Consider the following 26,589-nt stretch of genomic DNA (forward strand, 5'->3'; position numbering starts at 1 on the left):
ACTTTTTATTTGAAATAAATAAATTATTAGGGCATTAAAGGAACGTTACGACAGTAATTGTTGAGTTAACGTTTAAGTTCTGCTTTCATAACACCAGTACCCGGGCCCAGGCCCAGGCCCGATTAATTTTATGCGCCATTTGCATATCACCACCTATATTCCACCCTTATTGCAAACAACTACTTGGAATAGAAGTGTGAGGGAAAAGCGGTGTTTCAGTAGTAACTTAATTCGAATAAGTGAATTTCAAATTTATTTATAGAGGTACCTGAGTTCTAATCTACGTGGATGCCACATCAGACGACAGAGCCAGCAGCAATTTGACTGTATGCAATTTTGAATAGTATTAGATATATATACCACTGGATGGTTCCACGATTTTATTTTCATCCTCTAGTTTATTAAGAGTAAAAAGAAAATATATATATACATATATAATCACTGTGTTAGCAATTCTCTGTTATTTTAAAAAGTGATTATATTACATATATCCATATGCGCGAAGTCACCTGCTCATATAACTAAGTTTATAAGTAGCCTTTGTTGTTTTAAGAAAACTCACAATATACAGCAAGTTGGACTAAAATACAAAGACTTTTCTTCTCTTTTATTAATATATTAAAAGTTCTAACGTATGTATACACATGGAACTGTTTGATAGAGATATTTATCTTAATTGAAAATCGTTTTATTTCATATTTCTTTCATCTATCATTTTTATATTAATAAATTAAAATTTTATATAGTGATTAAGTAAAAATTTCAAAAATAATATATATATATATATATACGTAGGTGTTCATTTGGTAAGCATGGCTGCCATTTGGATCCATGTCAATGAATGAGCTCCCAATCGTAAAGTAAGTCCGTAACGATGTACGTGTACATATTAAGCATCAGCCTTGTTCTGGAAACGACTGTCGCGAATAATTGAAGGGTAGGCAGGTATTCACTGTAGGTTACTTTACTGCCTCACTCCACATGCCACTCGTTGCCTCTTTTATCCATGGGAAAATGAGATCAACCAACACTTGGATCTTGGAATTAATTCAATATATATATATATATATATGTAATTCTTCTTTATTTTTAGGTTACCCGTTATTGGTCAACTTTGCCCAAATACGTTACGTTATTATGTGACATTTACGTGATAGTTTAATCATTCCCAACACATCGGTTCCCACAAAACATGTTGTCCTGTTTGACTTGACCCGTACGTTAGGTTAAGCCTAAAATTTGGGTGTGGTCGCAATTTGCATGATTCGGATCTTTTATTTATAACAATAAAAAAAACTTAATTTTCTCTGCTTGAAAATCTTTTAATCCCTTAAAAGATGTTAAGAAAAATATTAAATGATTGTCCAAGAGATGGGACAGTTTAGATGTTTTAAAGGGTCCACGTCAGAATAAGTAATAGTTTAGCAGTCTAAAAAAAGATTAATTATATATATATAAAAACTGCACCAAATTACAAAGTAAGTTACTCCGTCGTTAGGTCTTAACTAGCTGATCATAGAATTCTAATGTCTCTAGTAAGATTTATATCTCCGTCTTGGACTCGTGAAAAATATTTCTATAGCGAATAAATGTGATGGGATTATTCACATTTCCGAAGATAAGAAGGTTCACGTATTCACGCCCTCTGCATTTGGTGGGGATGGACGTCTTTATACAATTTCATGGGAGGGAGGGGAAAAGCTCCTGCTTTCATTAATATCATCTACTCCGAGATATGAATTATGTTCAATTCAAAAGTACTGGAGAATTTCTTTTTAGAATAACAATCATTATAATTCTCTTTGTTTTAGTTTTGAGAGAGAAGTGAGTACTCAATAGTGCCCCCAGTTAATTCATGTGTCCAGATTCAAACCCTTATATAACTCCTTACACTATTATTATTGAACATCTTTGACATAGATAAGAACACCACTAAATTCCTCTGAAAAAAAAATGTGATCCAAATTTTAATATGTGGATCTTTAAGAGGATGCACTTTGCTAAAGCAACCCGCCTTCTATTTTATTTACTCTTTTATTGATGCCATCCTTGTAGTCTTCATGATCGTAACTAGTGGCCTTGACCCTAACCAACATCTAAAAGATCATGATTAATGACCTAGCCTTCAACTAACAGCTCTTTTACACCTTCCATGTTATATTAAACAATCTAATTTTGATGCAAATGTTCCTACCTTCCAATTCATCATAAAGGCCAACCCATCATAACATTCTACCAATAGAGCAACTTTCTGCAGCATTAATCAACAAAAAAGCTATTAGATTAAACCTTCTGAACTACCATCCATGCTTTTCAATGTTCCTTTTTCCTGTAGGATGAGTTGCATACTTTATGCACCAGTGGCGCATAAGAAGAAAATTGTAACTATGGTCACCTATTTGATGAATCTCATTTATGAGGATGGAAAACAAAAACATAATGTTTTATCTTGAGCTACAGATAGAAGTATCAGTATATTGATAAAAGGACATCACTTTGTTCAAAAGAGAATTAAGATGGCAAGATCATCTACAAATGAAATAGCTGAAGGGTTTTTTTTTAAAATAATAATAATAAAGTGGGAGGAGAGACAGGAAAACGAAGATTGCTGTCACCTGGGTTGTGTTGCAGTCCCTCTTAAAGGTTTAATACAATTTCTGCAAGACCATTAATATCTCACCAATAAGAGGCAAGCCACTCCAGTGACCTGCATGAAAAAAGGAAATGTGTTAATCAAACAAACTAAATTCAGAAGCCCTTTCTGAAGTTGAAGCAACCATCTGGAAAAAAGTTCAGCACCAGATCAGAAAATTAACAAAGCACCAATTTGTATTCAACTGTAAAATAGAATCTAGAAGATAAATCTACAAATGAAAAAATAAGCAGATGAATACATAAATCAAGAACAAGATATGCTGGTCAAGTATCTCAAATAAATGGATCAGCAGTGAATTAGTTTGTATGCCACTGAAATTTGTACTAACAAATATGAATGAAGAACTAAGGAAGATTTTTTCAATGAAAGAACTGCAACGATATATATTGAAGTCCCTTCGCAACTTAGGCACCCGAATTGCAGACCATAGGAACTAAATGGACACCTGGAAAAGAACAAAAGCATCTTATGTAGAGATTTCGAAGCAGTGCAAGCTTCAACTCGACAATGAACTGCCACAAAGACAAACTACTAGTCAGAAAGTTGTATAACCTCAACAGATCATAACACAACAATTTGATATTACACAGTACACTCACCAGATGCTGAGCAACAGGCTTATCACATTACCCACATATAATTTGTAACGACATAAGTTTTCCTGCTACTAGAGGTCTAAAACCAAGAAGAAAAGAACCATATAATATAGCAGGTCACAAATGCACTGAATCCCAGCATTTAAAAAGTACTGCAAACATTATCAAGATCATAAGTTTCATTACATTGAGGCACTCACAAAATGAACCGTGGAGCCGTTGTTGCTGGCAAATAAAAGGAAAAAAAGAGGGATGTATTTCTTATGTGGTACTGGCACATCACCAAAAGATAGTAAATTCAGTTCCGCAAAGCCAAACTGCTACTTTTGAGACGATCAATATTCATGATGCTCCTCAACTCAGAAAGAAACAGAATAATTGAGAATCATAGTACTTGTGATGCCGTGACTACAAAGAACTTGAATCATTTATCTTTATCAAATTCTATCATTAATGATTCGTCAGCATGCAATATGAAAACACAGCACATCTCATGAACAGGAGATTTAGGTTAGAAGAAAGGATAATTACAAGTACCAACTTTTCTATTCCAATATAGAGCATGAACCTCTCCTTTGCAAGAGGGATGAACATGTTAATTTAGCTGTTGTTAGAAGAATAAAAACTGTACAGAGACGAACAAAAGAGAGATCTAGTCTCATGCATGACATCCCTAAACAAAGAATAGGATTAATCGGCTAAGCTAAAAAATACAACTTCTAGAGATTGAATGGAACAACTGTACTTAAAGGCAGTTCCCCCTTGAGTAGATTTGATTCTCTCTTTCCACAATCCAAGCCATTATGCTGATTTAAACCCTTCTCCAAAAACCAATTGGTCATCCAATTAAATTTCGCAACTTGGCATCAATTTTCCCTCCATTCAACTTTAAAGCCCCCAAACTTTAAAGAAAGACTCGTCTTTAGCTTCACGAGTGTGGAGCAAAGTGATGATATCCCAGGATTTCAAATTGCTATAGACCCATTTAATGTTGCTTCTCTGTAGGCTGCCAAAAAAATTAATTGCTTTTATGATATCAAAATTTGCAGTTCGTGGAGCATTGCAGATTGATCTTCTGCAGAGACAATTGTGCAGATTTTCTGAATCATGGGCGTCCTTATTTGTTCAACCATGGGGCATAAATTATAGTCCACTTCAGGCTTCAAATACAAAGGCCCCTCAAAAATTAATAATGGCTCTTGCACATGATTACTTCAAGCAAACCGTTGGAACGTCAATATTTTGATGTTTGATTCACTTGCATGTGCCTCTCTATCAACTTGTCCACAAAAGATCGAATCTGCAATATATTTACAGAAGATGAGTTTGAGATTGGCAATGATTTTTTTTCCTGCATCAACTAAAAGGAGACTCATATGCACTGACACACATAAATGACAAGGAAATAAAAGTTGAATTTATAGTCACTTGTAATATGAAGATGACAAACTAGCAAACTAGAGTGAACTTAAAAAACAATAATACAATTGATAAGTCAAACAGTATGTAGATACAGAACAGCGAAAAGCAACCACAATAACAAAATAACTGGTCACTGAAAAAATAAAGAAAAGATGTGGTAATGATGATCAAGACTTTCAGAAAAATTCATAGTTTTTGAAAGTGAATAATACTTTGATGAGTTGAGTCCAGACCTTATTCTTCCGTTTAAAATCAAGAAACTCGTATACAGCCATCATTTTTTCAGCTTCTGTACACTGTTCCATGACCTGTAAATGCCAAAGCAGAGAGAAGAGAAACATAAGGAAATATACATAACACTCATGAATCCCATGATAGTTTCAAAATTCTAACTAAAGTGAATTGGATGTATTGCAATTTTAGTGATCATGCTAGACAGTGCAGCTAATCTAATCAGTCAACAAAGGCGGCAGATAATTTATGTTGCAGAAATATACTTAGCCACTAAGGAACTAGAGAATGGCATAACCATAAATTACGTACGAATCTGAATTCCAGCATATACATATATGCTAGAAAGTGGCATGCAATGTTGTAATGATCCTCCTGTCATACCAAGGAAAAAAGTAAAACAGAAGATTACCTTAGTGACTGTTTTCTTCATTATTGCCTTATATCCCTCTCTATCAATCTTTCTAGTTTTGTACAGAGGCATAAGTAGTGATGCCACATAATCCAGAACACCTTGTTTTATACAGTCAACTCCTCGTGATCTACCTTCTGATGCTGGTTTGCTTTCTGCAACTTGTGAGACAGAACTTCCACCACTTTGCCTCTGGTGCTTTACTGTGTGTAACATGAATACTTCATTTGAATCTTCCTCATCAGGTATATGTATTTGATTATAAAATTCAGCACCTGCATCCATTGCTTGTGACTGCCATCTCTCAATGGCAAGAGAATCCTTGACACAGCCACTGCCAGTCACATCAGTATCAATCCATGCCCTTGTCAATCTACTATCAATAGCTGCACTTTCTCCAGAATGTTCTCTCAGATTCAAAGGACATGTCATCTCATTTGAATAACTCCGTTTATCACCAGACATTCTTGATCCATCTAGATTGGCACAGGTGGCAGTAAAATCAACAGACCAGTTCCTAACCTTGCAGTTTCTTGAATCTATTTCAGATATACAGTCCTGTCTTCCAAAATTACCACCAGATAATCTTCTTCTTAGATCAGATTCATCCATCTGCTGGTACTGCTCACGTCTTGCAAATTTATGAAATGATGGTATCTTTGGAAGTTCATGAGATGCAGTCACCTCTGCTTCTGAAGATGCATATGCCTAGAGATGACAAACAAATATCTCATGTCAATCCAACTGTGATGGAAAACCAATCAGTAATGGAACATCTCAATTCCTTAAAAGCAATTCTACCTTATACTAAATAAGGAAAAACAATAAAAGCAACACAAGCATCAGAAAAAACAAGAGAGCAGGATCAAAACAGTATCTTTTTCACAGACCTCTGCTAATGCAATGGCAGCAGCACGTGCAGCTTCAGCAGCAGCATAGGCAGCAGCTTCCTCTCCAGACATATCTGTGTTATGATCCACCTCAGATTCCAGACCCTGAGTCGTCCTTTGGGAACGTACCGAGCTTGCTTCGGATTTTGTATCCGTTAAGGCTTCCAATTTGGTTGTCCTACTGTCAGATTTCTTATTATTTGTTCTGGATGGCGAATGGCTTCCAGCAGATTTAGGAATCTGTGTAGTTCCTTTACAATCTGAAATTTCACTACTCATGCGCGAAGGTATCTTTGCTGGTAGCAAATCCTTCGTTTTGATCTTAGTTGATTGTGATACCGGCACATGCTTCAACAACTTCAGTCCACCATTAGAAGCCTTTTCCTTGCGCAATACTTCTATCCACATGCTAACAAGCTGACTAGCAATAGCACGGATGTCTCGACTGGTATGCATGCAGACTTTCTCCTTTACAGTCCTACCTATCCCTACAAGAGGGATAAAAAGCATAAGAAGACAAGTACAAAGAGGCAACAAATATAAAATGGAAAGACAAGCATCTGATTGCTTGAGCTGGAACGTCATACAGAGTATCACAGCAGTATATGTATTAGCTTTCATCGTGGGAAGCATAGTAACCCATTTCACTACAATTTAATAACATGAAGATAAAATAGAAAAACATTGTAAAATCCACTTGTTATTAAGTGTAAGTAGAACTTTGCTTATAAAAGAGATATGGAACTCAAAACCATGGTTCGAAGGATCGGCTGATCCTTATCCAGATTCAAACACAATCCCAATAAATTGACTAGAATCGAGTGGGATCGGCCAACCGAGCCAAACCCAATCCGGATTTACTCCTCTCTCTCTCTCTCTCACGTGCCCGCGATTATAGCTATTGCTTCTTCAACGCAGAAATATAGCTCTAGCAGATTCCACCGATGCAAATCCAACTTCAACGAGCTTGACTATGTGATTTTTTATTTTATTTATTTCTCTCTTCTTTTATTTCTTCATTGTAGTTTTTTTCCTCTCCTTCACTGGGGCAATTTTTTTTTCTTTTCATTTCTTTCACCCTCTCTCTCTCCTTTGTTGTACCAATTTTGAGTAAGTTTTTTTTTTAGTTTTAAGGTTTCATATGCAAGTAATAATTTTTTTTTAAATTCTCATTATTTTAAGAAAAATTAAAAATTTCTGCATTTTTATAAATAATATTTAAAATTTTATGTAATTAAAAATAGTACGATTTGATCCAAAGCCGATATGATGAATATGTACGTTTTTAAGGGAGATCGATCCCGATCACGATTTTCCAAACCTTGCTTAAAACTGCAAATTTAAGAAAGCTGCTTTTCATTCCTTACCCCTAGTCATCCTAGAACACTAAGATCATTAAACAGAAGTCTAGATAGCACATGAACATGATCATGTTGTGGTGAAAGGTCGATGCTTAGAAATGGTCAACAAATTTCAACTTTAAAGATTAAACACTAGAAGCCAAAGTAGAAGATGGCAAATTTTCTAACATATAAGAATATTAACAAAGTCAACAGACAAAGATTCCTTGGTTACAAAAGACTAGGCATGAAATTAAAGTTTTCGTTGAGCAAGAGGCATTCAATTTTAGGGATACCCCCAAGAGAAAAAAAAGAAGGAAGAACAACAACAACAACAACAAATCTATGTTATTATACTTACATAATTACATAGTTTTTCCTTCATTTATCTTGTACATAGGTCTGAATCACTAGCTATTACACATTCATTGAGCAAGCAGTTATTGCAGAAAAGCTACCATCCCAAACTATGGATAAGATGTTACTTATATCATGCTCCAACACATCCATTTGAATCCAAAGCTCAGTGATACCATTAATAAGATACAAAGTTGAAATGAACATCAAATTAAGAAGAGAATGCATATATGATCTTAGCATCATGCAAATGCAGTGTTTCTCTAGAAAAACTTCTATCTAGACTCAGATAGAAATTAAGTACCAGATAAACGAACAGCGAGCAGATCTGTTGATACAAGCACAAGCAAGCGGACACAATGGCGCAAGAGCTGGGTAGCATTTTTCCCCAACGAATCCTGTGGAGAACATTAGAATGCAATATTAGCAGTTCCAATTTCTGAAAATATGGACAACCTTCATCTTATACTAATATCACATTCACACTGCAGAAAACTTACGAGTATCCAAGAATTAAGCATGCTAAGTCCTTCTCTGGTTCCAGCAAAGGATTTCAAGACTTCGACAGGAAGGCGCAGTAACTCCTTAGCCAAGTGTAGTCGTCCAGATGTAGTCTTTGCACTAGAGAAGATTTCCTGCAACAAGGCTTCTCTGCTGACCAATGTATGCATTGCATCTGAGGAGCTTTTGCAAAGAGCACTGGAAAGCTTACAAACTTCCAGTCTCTTTGATATTTCTCTGACTTCATTTTTCTCACTATCTGACCGTCTTTGAACAGCTTCTATAGCCTCAACCTCTGCTACATAATCTTTACCAGTACATAGTACATCAATGATACGAACAGCTTCTCGAAGTCCACTGAGCATTGCACCACCAACAGTATCAGGGTGCTCCTTGCAGGTTGCTTCACCAGCAAAAAATAAACAGTTGGCAACAGGCCTTCCCAAAATATCATAGTCCTCCCCAGATGCTCCTACAGCAACAAAAGAATAAGCACCTCTGCTGAAAGGATCAGCGCCCCAATTCGTCACAACAGATGCAACTGGATCTGGTACAGAATCTTTGCCGAAAAGTTTGCGAAGAATCATCAGGGCGTGATTTACATGATCAGCAGAGCTGATATTTTGTCCATCAATAGCTGCCTTCCCAACTACCAGTGCTATAAGAACAGGTGCCCCAACTGTTTTTCTAACATTCCAAAACATAAAACATTGACCCCTGGAGCCTGTTTCCTCTGCAGTTGCACCAAAATAGTCAACAGTATCATCCCAAAATACTTTAGGGAACTCCAAGACTACCTTATTCAGAACACCAAAGCCAAGCCTGCTAATGGATGACTGTTTCCAGTCTGGTAAGGCAGGAGAAAATTTAATGGTCTCAGATTTTAGACATCCAAGTGGGACAGTGATCAAGACTGCATCTCCCATGAACTCACTACCATTAGAAGTGCATACTTTAACTTTGTTTCGATCATGAACAATATCACCCGATTCTGCAGTTTCATAAGTTATTTGAGTAACAATATGCTTCAAGTGAATATCGAGTCCTTTCCCTAAGCTTTCTACAACAGTGCTGTAACCTCCTTTGATCATGCAATGAGCTCCTCCAAATCCTCCGTATACATCATCCTGGTTCCAATATGGAAGAGAGACCTCCTTAAGCATCGCAGCACAACCATACTCTAAATGTGCAAAGTGCCAATTCATTACTCTCCTCTCAAAAGGACTCAGCACATCAATTTTGTCATTTTCTGCACCACTGATCATTCCACTATCTGCTTGAGCACACATAGAACTACCAAGAATTCCAGAATCTCGTATTGTTTTAAATTGATCACATTCTGCACCAGGTGATGATGACCGAGCAGTGTGGCGCTTCCTAAGATCATATTCTAATCCATCTTCAAGTGACAATCCCATCACACCATCACCATTTTGAGCAACAAGCAGTACCATGTCATCAAGAAGACTGTTGTACTCAGCTTCCAGAGCTTCATCAAGATCAGCAGGAACCTTATGACCTGTTACAATATCATAGAGAGGGCAATCACTGTTCAATACAGTCAACTCAAGGCCAAGCTGATTACAGATTAGAGAGGAGGGATCAGGCCTTCTTTCAGTTGCTACATCGGCCTCAACACCAGTAATGATACTAGCACCAAGATCCACAGGAACTGAAAGGGATGTGCGATCTGTACAAACACGACCCCCTATCCTATCCCGAGCCTCGAGAACAGTGACAGAAAAACCTTGGCGCAGTAAATGACGACCAGCAGTTAAGCCAGCAGGACCAGCTCCCACAATTATTATTCTCTTGCAAGTTTTTGAGTCAGATTCTGCTATAGCACTAGCTTTTCTATTGTATGCAGAAGGTTCTCTTTCAGTTGCTACTGGCTGATCCACATTAAAAGAGTCCTCTATCTTATCTGGCTCATCATCAGTGATCTTCAGTGTTGAATTACTAATGTGAGCACCATGAGAAAGCATAGTTTCTTGTCCATGCATAACATTGCCCAGAATGTTTTGGTCGTCTGGGTAAGCAGCAAAACTCTTTGGGCAGCATTCACTCTTAGCATCATCAGTGCTGAATGGTGCAGGCCCACATCTTGCTACTGTAGACTGCACGTCAATTCTCATGTCACCAAAAGCATATTCCTTGGAGATTACTTGAGAGGACAATTCCAAGCCAGTACCAGCGACAGGGAGATTCTTCCTTACAATAGATTCTTCCTCAAGGGAAAAGTTGGTCTTTTGCACATTGAAGGATGTACTGTTCTCGACTTTAGTAGCATTTCCATGAAGCTTAACCTCACCTGAAACAGAGGCAACTTCATTTTTTACACTATCTGCCTTCACAACACAACATTCCTTGAGTTCGAATTCTTTTGAAACTTGAAAATGTAGAGCACCGTCAATTTTAGCTATCCCCTTCTCTGATGCAATCCCTGCATTTATATAACCCTACGAAAATTTGAAAGAAATTTAAAGTCATTCAGAAGGTGAATTGTTGGTTTATCAATGAGAGAATAAGATGCAAAGAAAGAAAATTGTGATTCTTTTCATGGACATGGAGTGTCAATATACTATAAAAGGAATGTTGATAGTCAATATAAAGTAATTTAGCATGAATTTCTTGATCATTAAAAAAATAAAACATAATATCAAGATCAAGGAAAATCAGAGGGCTGTTTATGGTTTGTTGCTGACACGACAAAGTATCTGAGACTTGATGAAGATTATTTTATGAAGAAAACTTTTAAATGTACAGCAATTTGTGTTCATTCAGTTGCAATTCCACCTCAACATAAAAAACCAAAAACTAATATGGACCTGAGAAAACATAAGGACAACATAAAGAAAAACTTACATTTCTGTCTAGGAACAGATATATTTGACGGATAAGGGATTCACGTGGTGATTCATCTTCTAAAGGAGCATCAGATATACCACAGTCTGCAATAGGCAATATGCATTTAACATTTTTACTCCAGCGACTGAGGATCAAATTCCTGAGATGAACAAAAGAACCAATCCACATAAATACGACAAACTGGCTTAAATTAAGAAAAACAGAAGCAGATAATTCTAGTAAAACAAAACATGGTTAGGTATGTGGCAGAATGAGCAGAGAAACTGGAGGAAAAGGCATGCATCTAGCTTCCAATGGTGGGAAAAAATAGGAAAGCATCATACATGCACACACACCTTCACATTTACACGGACAAGATGTATACATGCTTCATAGGTAGCAGCACAACTTAATGGCTTAATATTGCAAAATAAATGCATGTGCAGAGTAAGATCTAAGAATCTCTATTATATACAAGATGAAATAAAAATAACTGGAGCATATCTAGAGTACTAAAGGTTCTAATTCTTAGAAAGTGAGTTAGTTCAAATTCTCTTCATGCATCCTTTGTACCTATTGGTGAATGATGTCGAACAAATGTGTATGCAGTCCACTCAACATGTGGATACCATCATATAGAAGAATTTTTTTTCTATTTTCCAACCCAAGGTTAATCAAGAAGAGAAATAGCTTACCAACATATTTTACTAAACATATGTTCATAACTTCAAGAAAAGCATGTACCAGCAACATAGATTATATCCATGCAAGTATTATGCAACTTTTGGTTGTCCATCCACAGCTTGATCATGAATGTGCATTAGCTTTAGAGTCCATATAATGGCATTAATAGATTGAGAAAAGAAGATAAACATCGAGAATTAAATAAGGGAAAATAATCTTACAAAGAGTGAGGATATAAATGATAAGATTAAACTGAAAAGAAGCAAATCAAATGTACTAGATACAAAAGAAAAGGCAAGTCTATAACATATAGCTGACCTGCACTCCAGATACTCCTGAAGTCCACCCTTGCGCTTTATGACATCCTTAAATTTGATCTTTTCAATCGGAGTAACAGCTTGAGCTTTTAAACCAGCTGCTACTGCTGCAGTACCACCATTACTGGCATCCTCCAGAACTAGCGAATGTATGTCAAAATTAGGCTTGTCTTTTAACTTAACAGACCGATCCACATAATCTGCATATGTATTGGTACACACTCCTTGCTCACACATCAGAATCTCCCAGTCAACATCCCCCTCATATGCCATGTCATCATGCCTACGCCTTTTTGTACTTCTTAGTGTTCGTGGAACTATTGATTGATTGTCTGTGTTGTCGGATTGTATAGAAGCATCAATTTGATTATTTTCATTTGTATACAACACATTGGTCTGGGAACAAACAGCTCTGTCCTTGATAACCACAGGAGGAGAAGGCTCTTTGAAGGCATCAGTCACTGATTGGTTAACCAATTTGGTACCTCTAACAAATTGATCCAAGGATGCATCAGCAGCTGCTAAGCTTTTCCAGTTAGTAGTGGAAGAAACAGTTGACTCATTAGCTATTTGTTGCGTCACATCACAAATATTAACAGGTGATGATAGAAGAAGTCCATGACAAGCCAATTTCTCTTCCATAGGCAACATTACATGCATCAATTGAGACCTAGCAGACTCAGAAACAATTTTTGTAGATTGATTTACAGCATCATTTGAGTTGTCCTGAAAATCAAGTTTCTCATTGTCATGATCTGACATGGCTAAGCCTTGTGAGAGGCCATCATCTTGCTTGGCAAGCTCATCATCACAATGGAACACACAATCCACACCATCTTGTGCAGGAGATTTGGACTTCTTGGCAAGAAATTTTGGTAAAGACTCGTCAAAGTTTAGAGGAGGCTGCCGTAACAGTTTGTCGCAATCTGCAACTTCTACTGATGGTTTTTCAAATTCCTCCTTAGAAGGAAAATTTAGACCATTCTTAATCATGATGCTTTTCCTATTTGATTCTTCAGTCCAAGAACCATCCACCCTATCAATGTCTTTCCTTCTCAGCATCTGGAGAGATGGGTTTACTTCACAAAATCCATCAGTTGTTTGGTTTATTGAATTGCCAAATGCTGAGGATTCATCCGGTGTCCTGAAAGCTTGTGCAGAAGATGGACCATGAACTAGAACTTGATTTCTGTCGGAAGGTATGCATATTGCTTCCGTACATGGGGCTAAGATAGAGCGTTCAATAATCTCTGCTGAACATGGTCTCAATCCAGATCCATCAAATTTCCATGATGGAACTTTGAAGTGTGTGATGCTCCCACTGGAGCAATGGTTTGAGGCATCTTCTAATTTTTGCCCATCATTTACCTGGTAAGGTAGAATTTCTTCTGAGGAATTATAAGAAGTTTGAGCAGACTTATTTTCCTTTTCGATATTTAAATCCAAGCTACCAACCTCAGTTCCTTCAGGCTTCTCTTTTGTCTCCAGTACAGAACCAGAACTGTATGCTTGGATTGATAAAGGTGCTGAGATATCTAAAGAACCTTCAGATGGTCTACAAAAATCACCATCAATTTCTAGATTCTCCATGTCTGGTTTCAGAATAGGATGAATAAATTCTTGAGAAGAATCAGAAATTGATTCCACTGCAGTTCTACTAGGATAACGGCTCGACCCCTGAATAGAACTTTGATCTTCAACTCTCCCATTCTGGCGAACTGAAGAACTGGTTTTCCTGACAATGGTTGACTGTTCTTCAATTATTTCATCACCATCTTGAGTATTTACCTCCATTGTCCTTTCAGCATAATCATCATGAGGTTTTCTACCCCGCTTTCTGCTGACCATGCCTTTGGACACTCCATCAGAAGGTGAGAAAGAATCAACAACTGATCTAAGGGTGTCTCGAATCACTGGAGGACATAAATCATTTGATACCTTATCAGAACTTTGTTTAATCACATCACTGGTAGTAGTTCTTTCCACCTGCTTCTTAGAAACTTGATGAGATCTACGAACTGAACTGGATTGAGCTCTCTTGACGAGGGCAGAGAGTGATTCTTTGAGACCCAAATCTGGAGAAGAATCAAAACCCTGATGAACCCCTGCGTCCCTTGTTTCCTCATCCTTCTTCCTGGAAGCACGCCGAGGTCTCCCTCTTTTAGGTTTCACCACATGCTCCAAACCCATATCAACACCTGCATCCTCCACTTGCACCGATACACCAACTCTATCCAAAGGCAAAGAATTAGGCCCAAGTCCAGATCCAGCCCCATCAACTTCTTTAGCCCTTTTTGGTCGCTTCAGCTTCTTCTTAATGATAGCCAACGTATCATTGATCTCACCGGATATCTCCTCGTTTTCAGGGTCTTTCTCTGCCCTAACTCCCGAATCCCGCATCTTTCCCTTCCATGAAGGGTGCGATTTCTTCAGCTTGAACATCGACCAAATCGGCCGCTCGTCGTCATCCGATTCGCCCTCCAATTTCCTCTTTTCCTCCTTCCCAACGTCGTCTCCGCCCATGCTACGAACTTCCTAACCTAGGTTTCAAGGGGGGGCAAACCCTACCGCGCGATTAGCATCAAAGAAACATCAACCCCATGTCCGCTTTCCATCTCTCCTTCGCCGAGACGGCTTCTTTCATTGTCGGGGCAGCAATTCTTGAATGTTTTCGCAATACCCAGAAGGTGAAACCTTCAAATACTCACGCACACGAACATATCGAAATCACTGGGGGAGGAGGGACGAGTTTTGTAAGCAAAGACGTGAGATAGGGATATAAAAAGGCAATCCTTTTCGTAGGGGAGAACAAAACAGACATTGACAGGGAAAAAGGTGGAGTTCTAACCTTGTCGGCGACGAGATAACGGCGGCGAGGGCTTGGGCGCGGTGGTGGGTTGGGGCCGAATAGTGTGCGAGGCGAGAGGCCAAGAGGGAGAAGTGGGTTCCTACTGTGGGGGGGAGAGAGATTGAAAAAGAACCGAGTCCTTACGGCTTTCGGCTCCCTTCTTGGTGGGTGGGTTCGCACTCAATATTTGGGGCCATGTTGGTTCTAGTGGGCTAGATTTATTTCTCATATTTGGATGATTTATTTGCGAATTTTGTACGACCTTCCTTATTTGGATAAGATGCTTCCCGTATATCATGAGCTGTAAGATACAATCATGTCGTGTAACTTTAGCATTCGGGATGTAAAATTAAAGGTAGGAAGATTGGAGCCTTTTACAATTTCATTTCACTTAGATTCTTTCGTTTTGCATTTTATTATTATAAGTTCACATAATTTACATAAGCTATTGATACGTGCTACAGTCTACTATCACAAATCAAAAAAATTAAAACGTAAAAGCCTCGAAATAATACAAAGCTCGAGTGAAATCAAGGCAATTAGAGGAAGTTAACAAGGATATATTTAATCAAATGAGTTCGGAGGCTAACGATAATAGAGACTAATGGGCTCAAATCAAACTATTGCATGGCGAAGTCACCTTAACTTGTACTACAAGATAATAGGCAAATAGATCATGATGCATATAAGTCTGTTGGGATACTATATATTATTGCAATCAGAATTGCATCAAAGCAGAAGATAGATGCTGGGGAAAAGAAAGAATTCATTTTAGAGGTGACAACAAATAGAGTTGTGCATCCGTGATCTTATCTGCTCCTGTGCTGAATTCCCAGCGGAATGTAAAACCAAACACCCTAACAAAGCGTTGCAAATTTGACAAAAAGTAAACTAGAAACCTGATTCAGAGAAAGTGACAAACGCTTGCAAATATGCCTTAAGGATCACCTGGTGCTGTTTGAGAATCTCCCACAAGTAATTAATGCTCAACTACGACGCATGATCTCAAATACTCTAAAAAGAAACTTCAACGAAAATAAACCTAATAGAAGACATTGTAAAACTTGAGTGTGCTCAGAATGTATCTGCAGTTGATCGTGATTGAGAGCCACATTAAAGCCCTGCACAAAAATTGTTCACTAAAATTTGCCCAAGCTAACAGTGGATACCCCCTCGACCCTTTATCCAGATTACAATTGATTATAGATTGATACTTTTGTCTGCAGAACAATTAAAAGAAGAAACTTCCTTGAAAATATGTGAGATTGCACAGAAGTAAGGTACGAGAAGAAGACATTCGTCATCCACGAATTTCAGTTCTACTTAGCAGATTGTCCTGGTCGCAACTATCTATTAATATCCCAAATTTGGAAAGAAGTCGACTCTTCCTGTTCCTTTCAGATAGTGGTAGTAGGAATTTCCTTCTCCTCTATTAAAGTATTATCAAATGGAGAAGTCAAGCATCCAGTTAGCTTTTCTTATCAGAACTTGACTTTCTTTCAATACTTGATCTGCTGAGGACAAAAACACCAGCTATGATAAAAGTGGCACCTGCAAACCACTGGATAAACCAAAAATCACAATTAAAAATTGAGAACATATCAATTCTACAAGAAGGACGATCAGCCATGTTTCCTAGGGGACCTTGTCTATATGGAAATTACACTCAAAGCTGATTAACAAAGCAAAATTGCAAACAGACTGCATGACATTCCTTAGCTTTTGACACTATAAACACACAACCACAATATGGTATGATACTTCAAGTATAAAAGAATAGATTAACCAGAATGCAGAAGTGCATTGCACCTGTTTCCTCTTAAAAATGGCCCATACCACATTGCAATTAAGAGAAGTCAGGAAGAAAGAACAGATACTATTAAGGGCACAGTTATTTAGGTAAATTAGTATCCAGGATTTATAAAAAGAAAACATAGAAGTTCATATATTCACTTTTTTTGTCTTGTTACATGCATAGTTCTTTTAACTGTTAAGGTTTCATGAAGAGAAATAGCTATCGTGCGAACACATTACACGTATTTATTATTAAGTTACCTGAGAAGGTAGGGACTCCTCGAAGAGAAAGTATCCTGCTAAACCTGAAGATATGAAATTGGTAGCAAAGTTTGTGACTGTAGCTTGCAGAGAAGATAGAGCTTTAAGACTGTTGACATAGCATCCCCACATTGTTACATTGAAAAATATGACTAGGCCATATTTTAGAACCTGTAACAGAGAGAAATAGGTGTTGAGAAGTTGATAGAGAAACTTAGTCTGTCTGTCTGTCAGGAACTTCTCACTACATGAGTTCTTTTGGAAGAACAGTTCATGAATGGCTTAACAGAATGCTTACATATAATACATAACAATTAGACATAAAATTGACTTTTCTCAAGCCTATGCAAAGCATAAAACTAGTTATGCTAGTTGCGACATTTGTTAGTGGCACGACCTTTAAATGCTCCACTGTTGGTCGAGATAAACCAAAGACTGAGCAAACAACTTAAAGTAATTGTGTGAGCAAGCCCACCTGCTCTCTCAAAATCCAGATCAACTCAAGTTGGGATTACTTAGGCGAATTATGCTTGCTCACGAGGTAGGGGTTGAGGGAGATCTAAGAAATCAAGAAATCTCTTGGTATGGTAAGAGGAGGGAGGATAAGGCAGCAACCAAATAAGGAGATAAAAGATCTAGCGTTGCAGAAAAAAATGGTCAAAGCACCTTCAAGAAAGAGGCTTGAGTGGCGAAGAGATAGTAAAGGCTTGAAAACAAATGATATCAAGCTACAAGATTTTGATACAAAAATATAGACCTAATATTTATATGTAGTGCTCGTACCATTAGTGACAACTTATAATGCTCTCAAGCAGTAGTTCATTATCAAAGTAAACTAACTTTGTAACCTTGGTCAACTTTATATCATTTTCCCCCGGAAATTTCAGGAGTTCACCTAATTTTGTTTTTGTGATTTAAAAATCTCATCCAAAAAATTTAAATTGTTATTCATAAGTCCAAGTAACAATAACCAGAACGGCAATTATTATGTCCACCAAATGTTTGACACTGGAACAGACCATGTCTGAACAAAACTAAGAATCCTAATCTGAAGACAGAAATAAGTCAATAACAACCATGCATTACCTCCTTTACATTCTTATTCGTAATTTGTAATATCAATCATCTAACATTTGGATAGGAATATACTACAACCAGCAATTATTCAAAACTAATTTGGACAAAATTAAAAGAGACCCAACAATTATATGAATCCCCTTCAAAAATTTCAGCAAACAATAAGACAATATCACTCTGATGAAAAATTCTAATTAGGGTACTGAGCGGAAGAGGACAAATCGAATAAAATCGAGTGGATGGGAGGGAACAAAGTGGAATTCCGAAGATGGCAGACCTGAGAAGCGAAGAACTTCGCAGAGATGGCCGCTAAAGCGGCGTTGAGGCCAGCCGCGAGAGCCCAGGCGTAGCCGCGGTGGTGATCTACTCCCATTAACATTGTTAGGGGACGAAGACGACGGCCCAGTTAAAATGTATTGGGGATATCAAAGCGATGGAAGCACAGATGATATGGGCCTGGCCACGCCTAAAAAGAAATAGTTTCCGGCTTTCCGCTTGGTTTAATCCTGGCTCCAACTCAACTAGGCTGAAGAGCTTGTACTTAAAGCCCAATAATTTATATATATATATATATATTTTTTTTTTTATTTATTTATTTATTTATTTATTTATTTATTTTTTATTTTATTTTTTTTTTTTGCATGTATACTCCTCCAAAATTCCCTATTTGTGAATATACCCCTCTAAAGTTGATACACTTGATTTTCAAGTGAATACTCCTTAGAATCTTTATTTTTGCGTAGATACATATGAAAGTTAATTACTAATTAAATTTTGATCAATTTAATTGTAAAATTAAAAAAAAATACTCTTATTCTTTTTAGATATATTGCTCCCAAAATGGGCACCTTATTATTTAATCTATTAGATGTTTCATAATTTAATATATAGTTATCAGAAAGGAGTTTTGAAGTGTACACACAAATACAAAAGTTAAAAAAAGGAATACAGACCAATAAGGAGTTTTTGAAGGGTACACCTGCAAAAAGAGAAATAATATATGCAATATATATTACCGAATGTGTCTTTCTTATAATTTACACCCTATCTTTTAACTATTTTTAATTTTACTTTTAGATTTATTTAAATAAGATATCAAAAAAAAATCCCCAAATAGGTTATTTTCTATGATTTAATGACAAATTCAAGGTCGAATTAAAAGAAAATACTTAAATGTAGGTGTAAACCATTAAAAAAAACATATAAAGTAGGGTGAGAAATGAAAAAAAATCCCTCCAGGGCTCCATGCATTATGCATATATAGAGAGGGTCCGATGGCTGCATCCGTTTCATATTAAGAACAAGCTTGTTGATGAAGCTAGTGACTAGACTCTTTTGATAGTATAAAATTTCCTATATATTTGGGAAAAAAAATAATAGTTTTTTAATGACTTTCCTCCGGCGAAATATCACTAATTAATTTTTGCATATCAACGTGTAGTGTAAGCCTGTACGCCTCTATTCTTCTATTATATTTGGAAAAGAATAATAAATAAATTTCACTATTTCTTGCTTGGTAGAATATTAACATCTAGTAATATATACGCAGGCTAACAATGCCAAGAGTACTGAGGCAAAAACCAAAGAGTTCATCAAATATTGCAACTCTTTTCTTCTCTGCACAAGATAGCCCCAGTGGTAATACAATCCAAGCATACATAGAAGGAGGAAGAGGAGGAGGAGGAGGAGGAGGAGGAGGAGGCAAAGAAAAAAAAGAAAAGGATAAGAAAAGGTACAACTCCAAGCTGCTGCCATTAACCATTCCTTCGATCTCCTTTAAACTCATTTATCAAAAACACATATACCAATATCACAATCCGTTCCTCCCGTGCTCAATAACCCGCTAAGCTTCCCCATCTCATCTCCGCCGCCACTGTTCAACAGCAACATCGCCATCTCGGACTCATGCTCATGGTCTACAACGTAGTCTCCAACCACGTCATGGGCTTCAAATCTATCTCCGGGGCTCAACTGCGAGGCCACGAACTTGTCTAGGGTTCTCCAATCCGTGACCTTCTCTTCTAGCTGTGGGAGTTGGATGAAGTGGTTCGAGTGCAGTAGGTTGAGGTTGTCGAGCTCACTCTCTTGCTTGCAGAGAAGAGTACTGGCGGCGGTCTTGGGTTGCCTCTGGATGAGCTCTATGGGGTCGACCATGAGGGAGCTCATCCTGGTGGGCTCGTGGTAGGAGAAGTGCGACTCCCAGGCGTCGGCGATGCTCCGCGGCGGCGGGCCGGTGGCTCGTTTCTTGAATGCTCGGCAAACGACCCATCCTTCTTCCTGTTGGAGACCGGATGTTAGAGTGAAGGAGCCATGTCTCAACATAAAACCCTAGAAAAATAAAAATATTATATATCTGTTGTTCTTTTATTTGGCACTTAATTAGAGCATTTTGACGATGATCTATTTTTTTTATAACTTACACCCTATCATCTGGATATTTAACATTCTTTTATTATGTTTAATGACCATAATACTCCTAAACTCGAAAGAGGGGAATGAAGTTTTTGAGTTAGTACCTTAGTTTATTTTCCATTCTGTTATTTGTCAGGGTAAATTTAAGCTAATGTGGCTTCGAGGTAATAAAAAAATACAAGGATCAAATGATAAATTTCTCTATATAACAGCAAAAGATAAGATGTAAACTGTAGATTCCAAAAGATTAATCAAGGCTACGCATAGACTCTATAAACAAACTGGAAATTAAACATGGGGCTCATTTTGTAAAAAATTAAAACTAATGTATTGGCGTGAATAAGGGCCACGGTACGTATAAGTCAAAAGGCTGTGTTCTAAAAAAGTAAAATGGAGCTAAAGCAAATGGCTTTTTTGCGATGGTGGGATTGGAGCTCTTTATGTGTTGCAATGGCTAAAAAGGAAACAGAATTGGATGATAACTTTCTGATCCAATTCTTCCAGCCAGCAATAATTTAGGCCCCCATCTAACTGACTCCATTCACACATAAACACACGAAGATGCTTAACTATGAATGCCTGCCTGTGTAATAAAGCATTGGATTGACTAAAATTTGAGTTAAAAGATAACTTTAGCTGATTTAAAGGTAGCAAATAGGTAAGTGTTTGCTGTGATGATCAGGAGCTTGCCTGTGGTGGTCCGTTCTCATCGGACTCAAGCCTGTACTCATGCATGATCCAATCAGTCTTCTGTCCATTTGGTGCTCTTCCTTTGTAGAACACGAGTGTCTTTCTCATGCCAATGAGCTTGTTCTTATCATGCACCGCCTTGTCTCGCCCCGTCGCCTTCCAGAATCCTGCCATCGTTGCTCGATTCGTCCTCGTCCCCGTCGGATACTTCTTATCCTTGTGGCTGAAAAAATACCACTCACTTTGCTCCTCATATCCAATCCTACAGCAGTCTTCAACCACAAAGGAAAATAGTAAGAAAAGAAGAAATATGATGCTAAGTAAATAATAGATCGATCTCTAGTTATCAACGAGTGTTCAAAACCTTGGAGATCCCATGGCTCGATCCTGTAGAGATCTATGTCTCTGATGACATCGAGGTCTATCTTCTGGGAGGCCACCTTCTTCCTGAGGTAATAGCCGACGAGCTCCTCGTCAGTTGGATGGAACCTAAAGCCCGGAGGAACGCAAGATTCCGTGGAGTCCATCACCTGCACCGAAGTCACCAACCTCGTTTCTATATACTCGTATAAAAGAGCTCGCAACAGAAGAAAGAGAGCTTTGTTTTTAAGTAGTGGTTATGTGGGTTTCAAGGTAGTAGTAATTATAGTACGGAGTACTACTACTCTGAGCAAGAACCAGAGACAGGGTTACAGTCCGTGCTAATGATTTTGTCTCTTTCTAAGTGAGTGGTGGGAATGGTTCATAAGGAGCACGGTGCTCCTATTAGTCCACAAGGAATCATAACCACAATTAAAAAAATGATAGGAAAGACAAAGGAGAGTGATGCATGGAGGAAATGGCACTGCACATGTATATGCATGTATATATCCATTACTTAGCAGCAAAAAGTTGGCAGTCATGTATTCATCTTGCTGTAGGTTAACACCAGTGCTTTTTCAGATCATGGGCCACTTGATGCGTCTCGAGATTGGTGTGTGCATGACTCATGCATCAAACAAACTCATTTAATTAACTCACTGCTAAATGTTAAAAATTAGATAAGCCAACATGATGATGATCAAGATGGCAAAGGAAGACAAAGATCTCTATTCTTTAGCTCATCTTGTTTTTAGAAAGTGGGCATCGATATTGTCATGGATGGAGAAGTTAGCCATCCTTGGAGAGAGCTTAGCTTAGAGAGGGGTGTTTTAAGTGATAAAAGTAATGTAATGACGTCCTTTGGAGCATGGGACAAGTGGATGACGTTGGCTAGGGAGAGACAGCACGCGCTTCTTTCTCAAAGGGAAGAAAAGGTGGGGTTGGGAGCAAAAAGAATAAAAACGAAGAGGAGGCCAAGAAAGCCCCTTTCTTGGATCAGGCCGAGAGACTAAAAAGAGAGAGCAAACTCCTAAGCTTTGCACGGCTTCTGACCTTCTTGTCCCTTTGTCTACTAATTCCATGGCATCTCTCTGGACTTCAACTCCTAAGGTTGTGAAACTACTAACTAACTCCACAAACATTAGAATAAGAAGAAGAAGGAGAAGGAGAAGAAGGAGAAAGTCTAGTGCTACGTACGTTGATCAGTAATATTCCTGGATATTGGTCATATATAAGTGTAAAATAAAGGTGGCCTGATGATCATATATGTATATAGCAATATAGCTAGAAGGTAGAGCAATTGTTTCGACTCGAGGATGCATAGGTAAGTAGAACTGAATCATAGTGAGTGAGAATAGCTAACAAGTATAGATGGGAAAGTTTTTCCCAATAGAGTAGTTCAGTACTGATAGATGAAATCATATATCTATAAGAGAAAAGTGATATTAATGTACAACTTGGAAAACAAGAAATTAAAAGGAGAAAAAAGAGCCATCATGGTAGATCTTTCTTATTGGTGGGGAAAGAAAGTTTAATCACTATTGTAAGATCTTTGTAATTGAATTGATGATCTCAAGGATGTGCGTCATGATAATATATAAGTAGCTTAATATCAACAAAATATTCACCTTCTTTGCATCATAAAATATGCAAATAAATGGGGCTTGTGACAATAAACATAATATGCACTAAATGATCTAATATTAGCAATAATTCTAAGAGAAGTGTGTAATATCCAATTATATGAAGAAAAAATAGGTCCCAAAAGCCGGCGACTAGGAAATCAACACACTGGCAAAAAAAGAAGCAAACAATGCTAACATAGTTCAAGTCATGCAAAGAAGCGAAAACAGGAGGAAACCCTAGAAACGTTGTGAGGTGGATAATCCAATTCAATACGAGCGATCTTGATCAAGCATAGTTACGAGCCTGCACGGTGGGAATAATTTCCTAAATGTTTTCATGTTTGATAGCATAGATAACCTAAGTGCAAACCTTCCTGCAGGCAGGTGGAACCCTAAGCTACCAGAAGAGTTTGAGAAGATTACAGAATCAAATCTTGTCAAACTGATGATTTTAAAAAAGATATATTTTAACAGATCCAAATATACCCAAAGAAGATAGAACCCCAAAAAAGAACAAACAAACCAATCAAAAATTGTTACATTATATTTATCGCTCATGCATCATGGGTAAGTATGGATTCAGCCTAGTCATGACTGAAATAAATATTACTCACCTAAGAAACTTAACAACTATACCAAGTCTCCTCTCCTAGAGGAAGAAGCTAAAGATCATAAGCTGAGCAAAAGAAAGAGACAGAGACCACGAAGATCTAAGAATCTTTCAGGAGGAGAGGAGCTTGGGGAAGAAGGAGATCTCTGTGTTAGAAGAAGAAAGAGGAGGAATGAGATGGTGGTGGGTATAAAAAAAGGGAGGACCCTCCCTTTCGATTGCGCGTGGGCTGAAGGAATTAAGAATCCGGGACCCACCCTTCTGCTGACGTCACCTTTTCTTTTTTTACTATTCACCTGGATCTCAACGTTCACTGTTTTACATATACACTTAACTCTTTTAAATTAAACTATAATATATATATATATATATATATATATATATATATATATATATCTTTAAATTAAGAAAACAAGTAATTATAAGAATCTCTTAATAAAAAAAATTAGATCAATGAAATGTACTTTGGTAAAAAAAGAAGTTTATAAAATGAGAATGTGAACACAGTGATAGATAGCATGAGGTATATAAGTGAAATTATCTCTTCTAAGTATCAAAAAGTATTACCTAATTTGTTTAAAAAATAGTTTAAAATTGTAATTTTTGAAGGTATACAAAGATATATTAGAAATATAGAATGGTATACGTGCTAATAAGGATGGTTATATATACAAATATATATATATTATTTTGGGCACCACCTTTTTGAGCTATCTTATCACGCAAGTGTCTTTGTTGTGTACCATCAAATCTATGGCTTAATAATCTTAACATCGATCACTGTTGAAGAAGTTTTTTGGGAACCGTGTAGCTGTCACACAGACCTCTGATATTATATATATATATATATATATATATACATATATATGAGCATGATGGTGGTGTGTTTTTGAGTTCGATCGTTGTAATTCTCTACCATCTTCGTTGTTGGTTGACACCTTACCTATAATTAATTTTAGGTTGTCACCCTCATTGGATGGTACTCATCTGATGATGGCAACCTTTGTTCTTCGCCGGCAAAATTCGATTATTTTATAACACGGGTAATAATTTTGAGATTAAAGAAGTAATTATCTCCTTGGGTTATATATTTCGTTTTTTTTTTCTCATTTTATAAAGTTGCTTTAATATAGTGTTTTTTTATTTATTACGTAAATATCACTGTCCATTAATAAATTTTGCATGATTAAGAAGCACCTTCAACGAATGTCATGATATAAGGAACCCCAACATCATGGTCTCCATTATGTGGTACCAAAGGCCTAAACCTAGTCCTCTTTAAATTTACATCTTCTACATTAATGTGATCAAAATGAGGGAATAAGTTGATTTTTTTTTTACAAAAAATAAACAAATTATATCGCATAGTACGTACATCATATATATATAATTCCTTGTTTGACGTGATGGGTCTCATCCAATACAAATCAATGGTAGTAATTGATCACCTAACATTTGTTCACTTATTATTGCTTTTCAAGTACATATTAAGGTAGTACTAACGAAGAATGGCATTCTATAATGCTTGTATAACTTGTATGCATTAAGTTGTGGATAGATATATTGAACCGTGGGAGAGCTAAAAATACTTATAACCTAAGGGGGTAGAGCTCTCAAACCTTCTGGGGACTACTAATGAAGGGACCCACCAATTCCTCCATTGCTTGGAGTTGTTATCATTCTCCTGGACGAGTGACCACATCTCACTTCCCATTGCCAACACCAAACAATTCCTCATTTTTCTCGAGTAGCAATTTGTTCTCTCCTCCTCTAAATTCCAAACTACTGATTAAAAACTTAAAATGAACTATAATTAAATTTAGAAAAGTTAATTAAAAGTACACTATATTTTGTATTTATTAGTACACACTATATTATGTATTTATTATTATTCATGCTCTATCATGTGGATGCTTATCATCATAACCACTCTTATATTTGGGTTTTAATATCTTAAAAATCACTCTTGTTAATTTTAATTATAAATGAGCCGAGTATAAGCCTGAAGTTTAGTCTATTTTTAAGCTAAACTCAAGCCAAGCCCAATCCTAAAACTACATTATTTTCAAGTTGAACCTATATTTTAATCAAAGATCTAATGATTATGGATACACTTATATATAATTTATATAATAAAAAAATCAAGTTGAGCCTAAGCGAATTGGTTTTGACTTACACTCGACTCAAAATTCAATTTAACTCCACATATTTATTTAAGCTCGACTCAATCCAAGCCGAGCTTGAGTAGCTCGTTTATATCGACACTCCCAATGGAAAGAAAAAAAAAACTTTTATTTTGTTACTTTTTAGATATAGAAAAAGTAAAAGAATCTAAAATATCCTTTATTTGGTTTTAAATTTTGGTTATTTTAAGTTCCATTTAACCTTAAGAAACTTATATTAGATCACACTAAGATTATTTTACATATATATTTAATTTAAACTTTATTATACGATATCAGTTCATTACAAAAATTAACACCATAATTTTTTTTAAATATTAAAAAATAAATATAAGAGTATATTTTTTTAAACATTTGATGACATTTAAAAGCACTTTTACCATTAAAAGAAAAATATCCGTGAAAAGGCGGTGAGAAATTATGCTTCCGGTTGACTATCTTAGAATAGTGGGTGAGTCAATTTTATCTATCGCTTA

The 26,589-nt window shown here is 36.8% G+C and overlaps 3 protein-coding genes across 4 annotated transcripts; all 3 read right to left on the reverse strand.

Moving 5' to 3' along the window:
- Positions 1-3,776: 3,776 nt before the first annotated feature.
- LOC140766972 (lysine-specific histone demethylase 1 homolog 3) lies at positions 3,777-15,277 on the reverse strand. 2 transcript variants are annotated; one of them, XM_073106699.1, is made up of 9 exons: positions 15,102-15,277; positions 12,255-14,947; positions 11,271-11,412; positions 8,405-10,864; positions 8,209-8,302; positions 6,208-6,695; positions 5,318-6,025; positions 4,908-4,982; positions 3,777-4,552 (listed from the first exon to the last, which is right to left on the reverse strand). In XM_073106699.1, the coding sequence occupies exons 2-9, from the start codon at positions 14,774-14,776 to the stop codon at positions 4,487-4,489; spliced, it is 6,555 nt and encodes a 2,184-aa protein (XP_072962800.1). In that variant the 5' UTR covers positions 14,777-14,947; positions 15,102-15,277; the 3' UTR covers positions 3,777-4,486. The 2 variants fall into 2 exon arrangements, with proteins under 2 accessions (XP_072962800.1, XP_072962799.1); XM_073106698.1 differs by having other exon boundaries at positions 12,255-14,983.
- A 915-nt stretch (positions 15,278-16,192) lies between these two features.
- LOC140766974 (uncharacterized) lies at positions 16,193-18,716 on the reverse strand. The gene is made up of 3 exons (XM_073106702.1): positions 18,511-18,716; positions 17,157-17,327; positions 16,193-16,662 (listed from the first exon to the last, which is right to left on the reverse strand). The coding sequence occupies exons 1-3, from the start codon at positions 18,610-18,612 to the stop codon at positions 16,570-16,572; spliced, it is 366 nt and encodes a 121-aa protein (XP_072962803.1). The 5' UTR covers positions 18,613-18,716; the 3' UTR covers positions 16,193-16,569.
- A 1,081-nt stretch (positions 18,717-19,797) lies between these two features.
- Positions 19,798-24,066, reverse strand: LOC140766973 (NAC domain-containing protein 37-like). Its single transcript, XM_073106700.1, has 4 exons — positions 23,935-24,066; positions 21,700-21,865; positions 21,336-21,607; positions 19,798-20,510 (listed from the first exon to the last, which is right to left on the reverse strand). The coding sequence occupies exons 2-4, from the start codon at positions 21,860-21,862 to the stop codon at positions 20,016-20,018; spliced, it is 930 nt and encodes a 309-aa protein (XP_072962801.1). The 5' UTR covers positions 21,863-21,865; positions 23,935-24,066; the 3' UTR covers positions 19,798-20,015.
- Positions 24,067-26,589: the final 2,523 nt, after the last annotated feature.

The sequence above is a fragment of the Typha angustifolia genome, chromosome 9 (genome assembly GCF_048772165.1).
Source record: "Typha angustifolia cultivar Huaian chromosome 9, ASM4877216v1, whole genome shotgun sequence".
NCBI classification, from domain to species: domain Eukaryota; kingdom Viridiplantae; phylum Streptophyta; class Magnoliopsida; order Poales; family Typhaceae; genus Typha; species Typha angustifolia.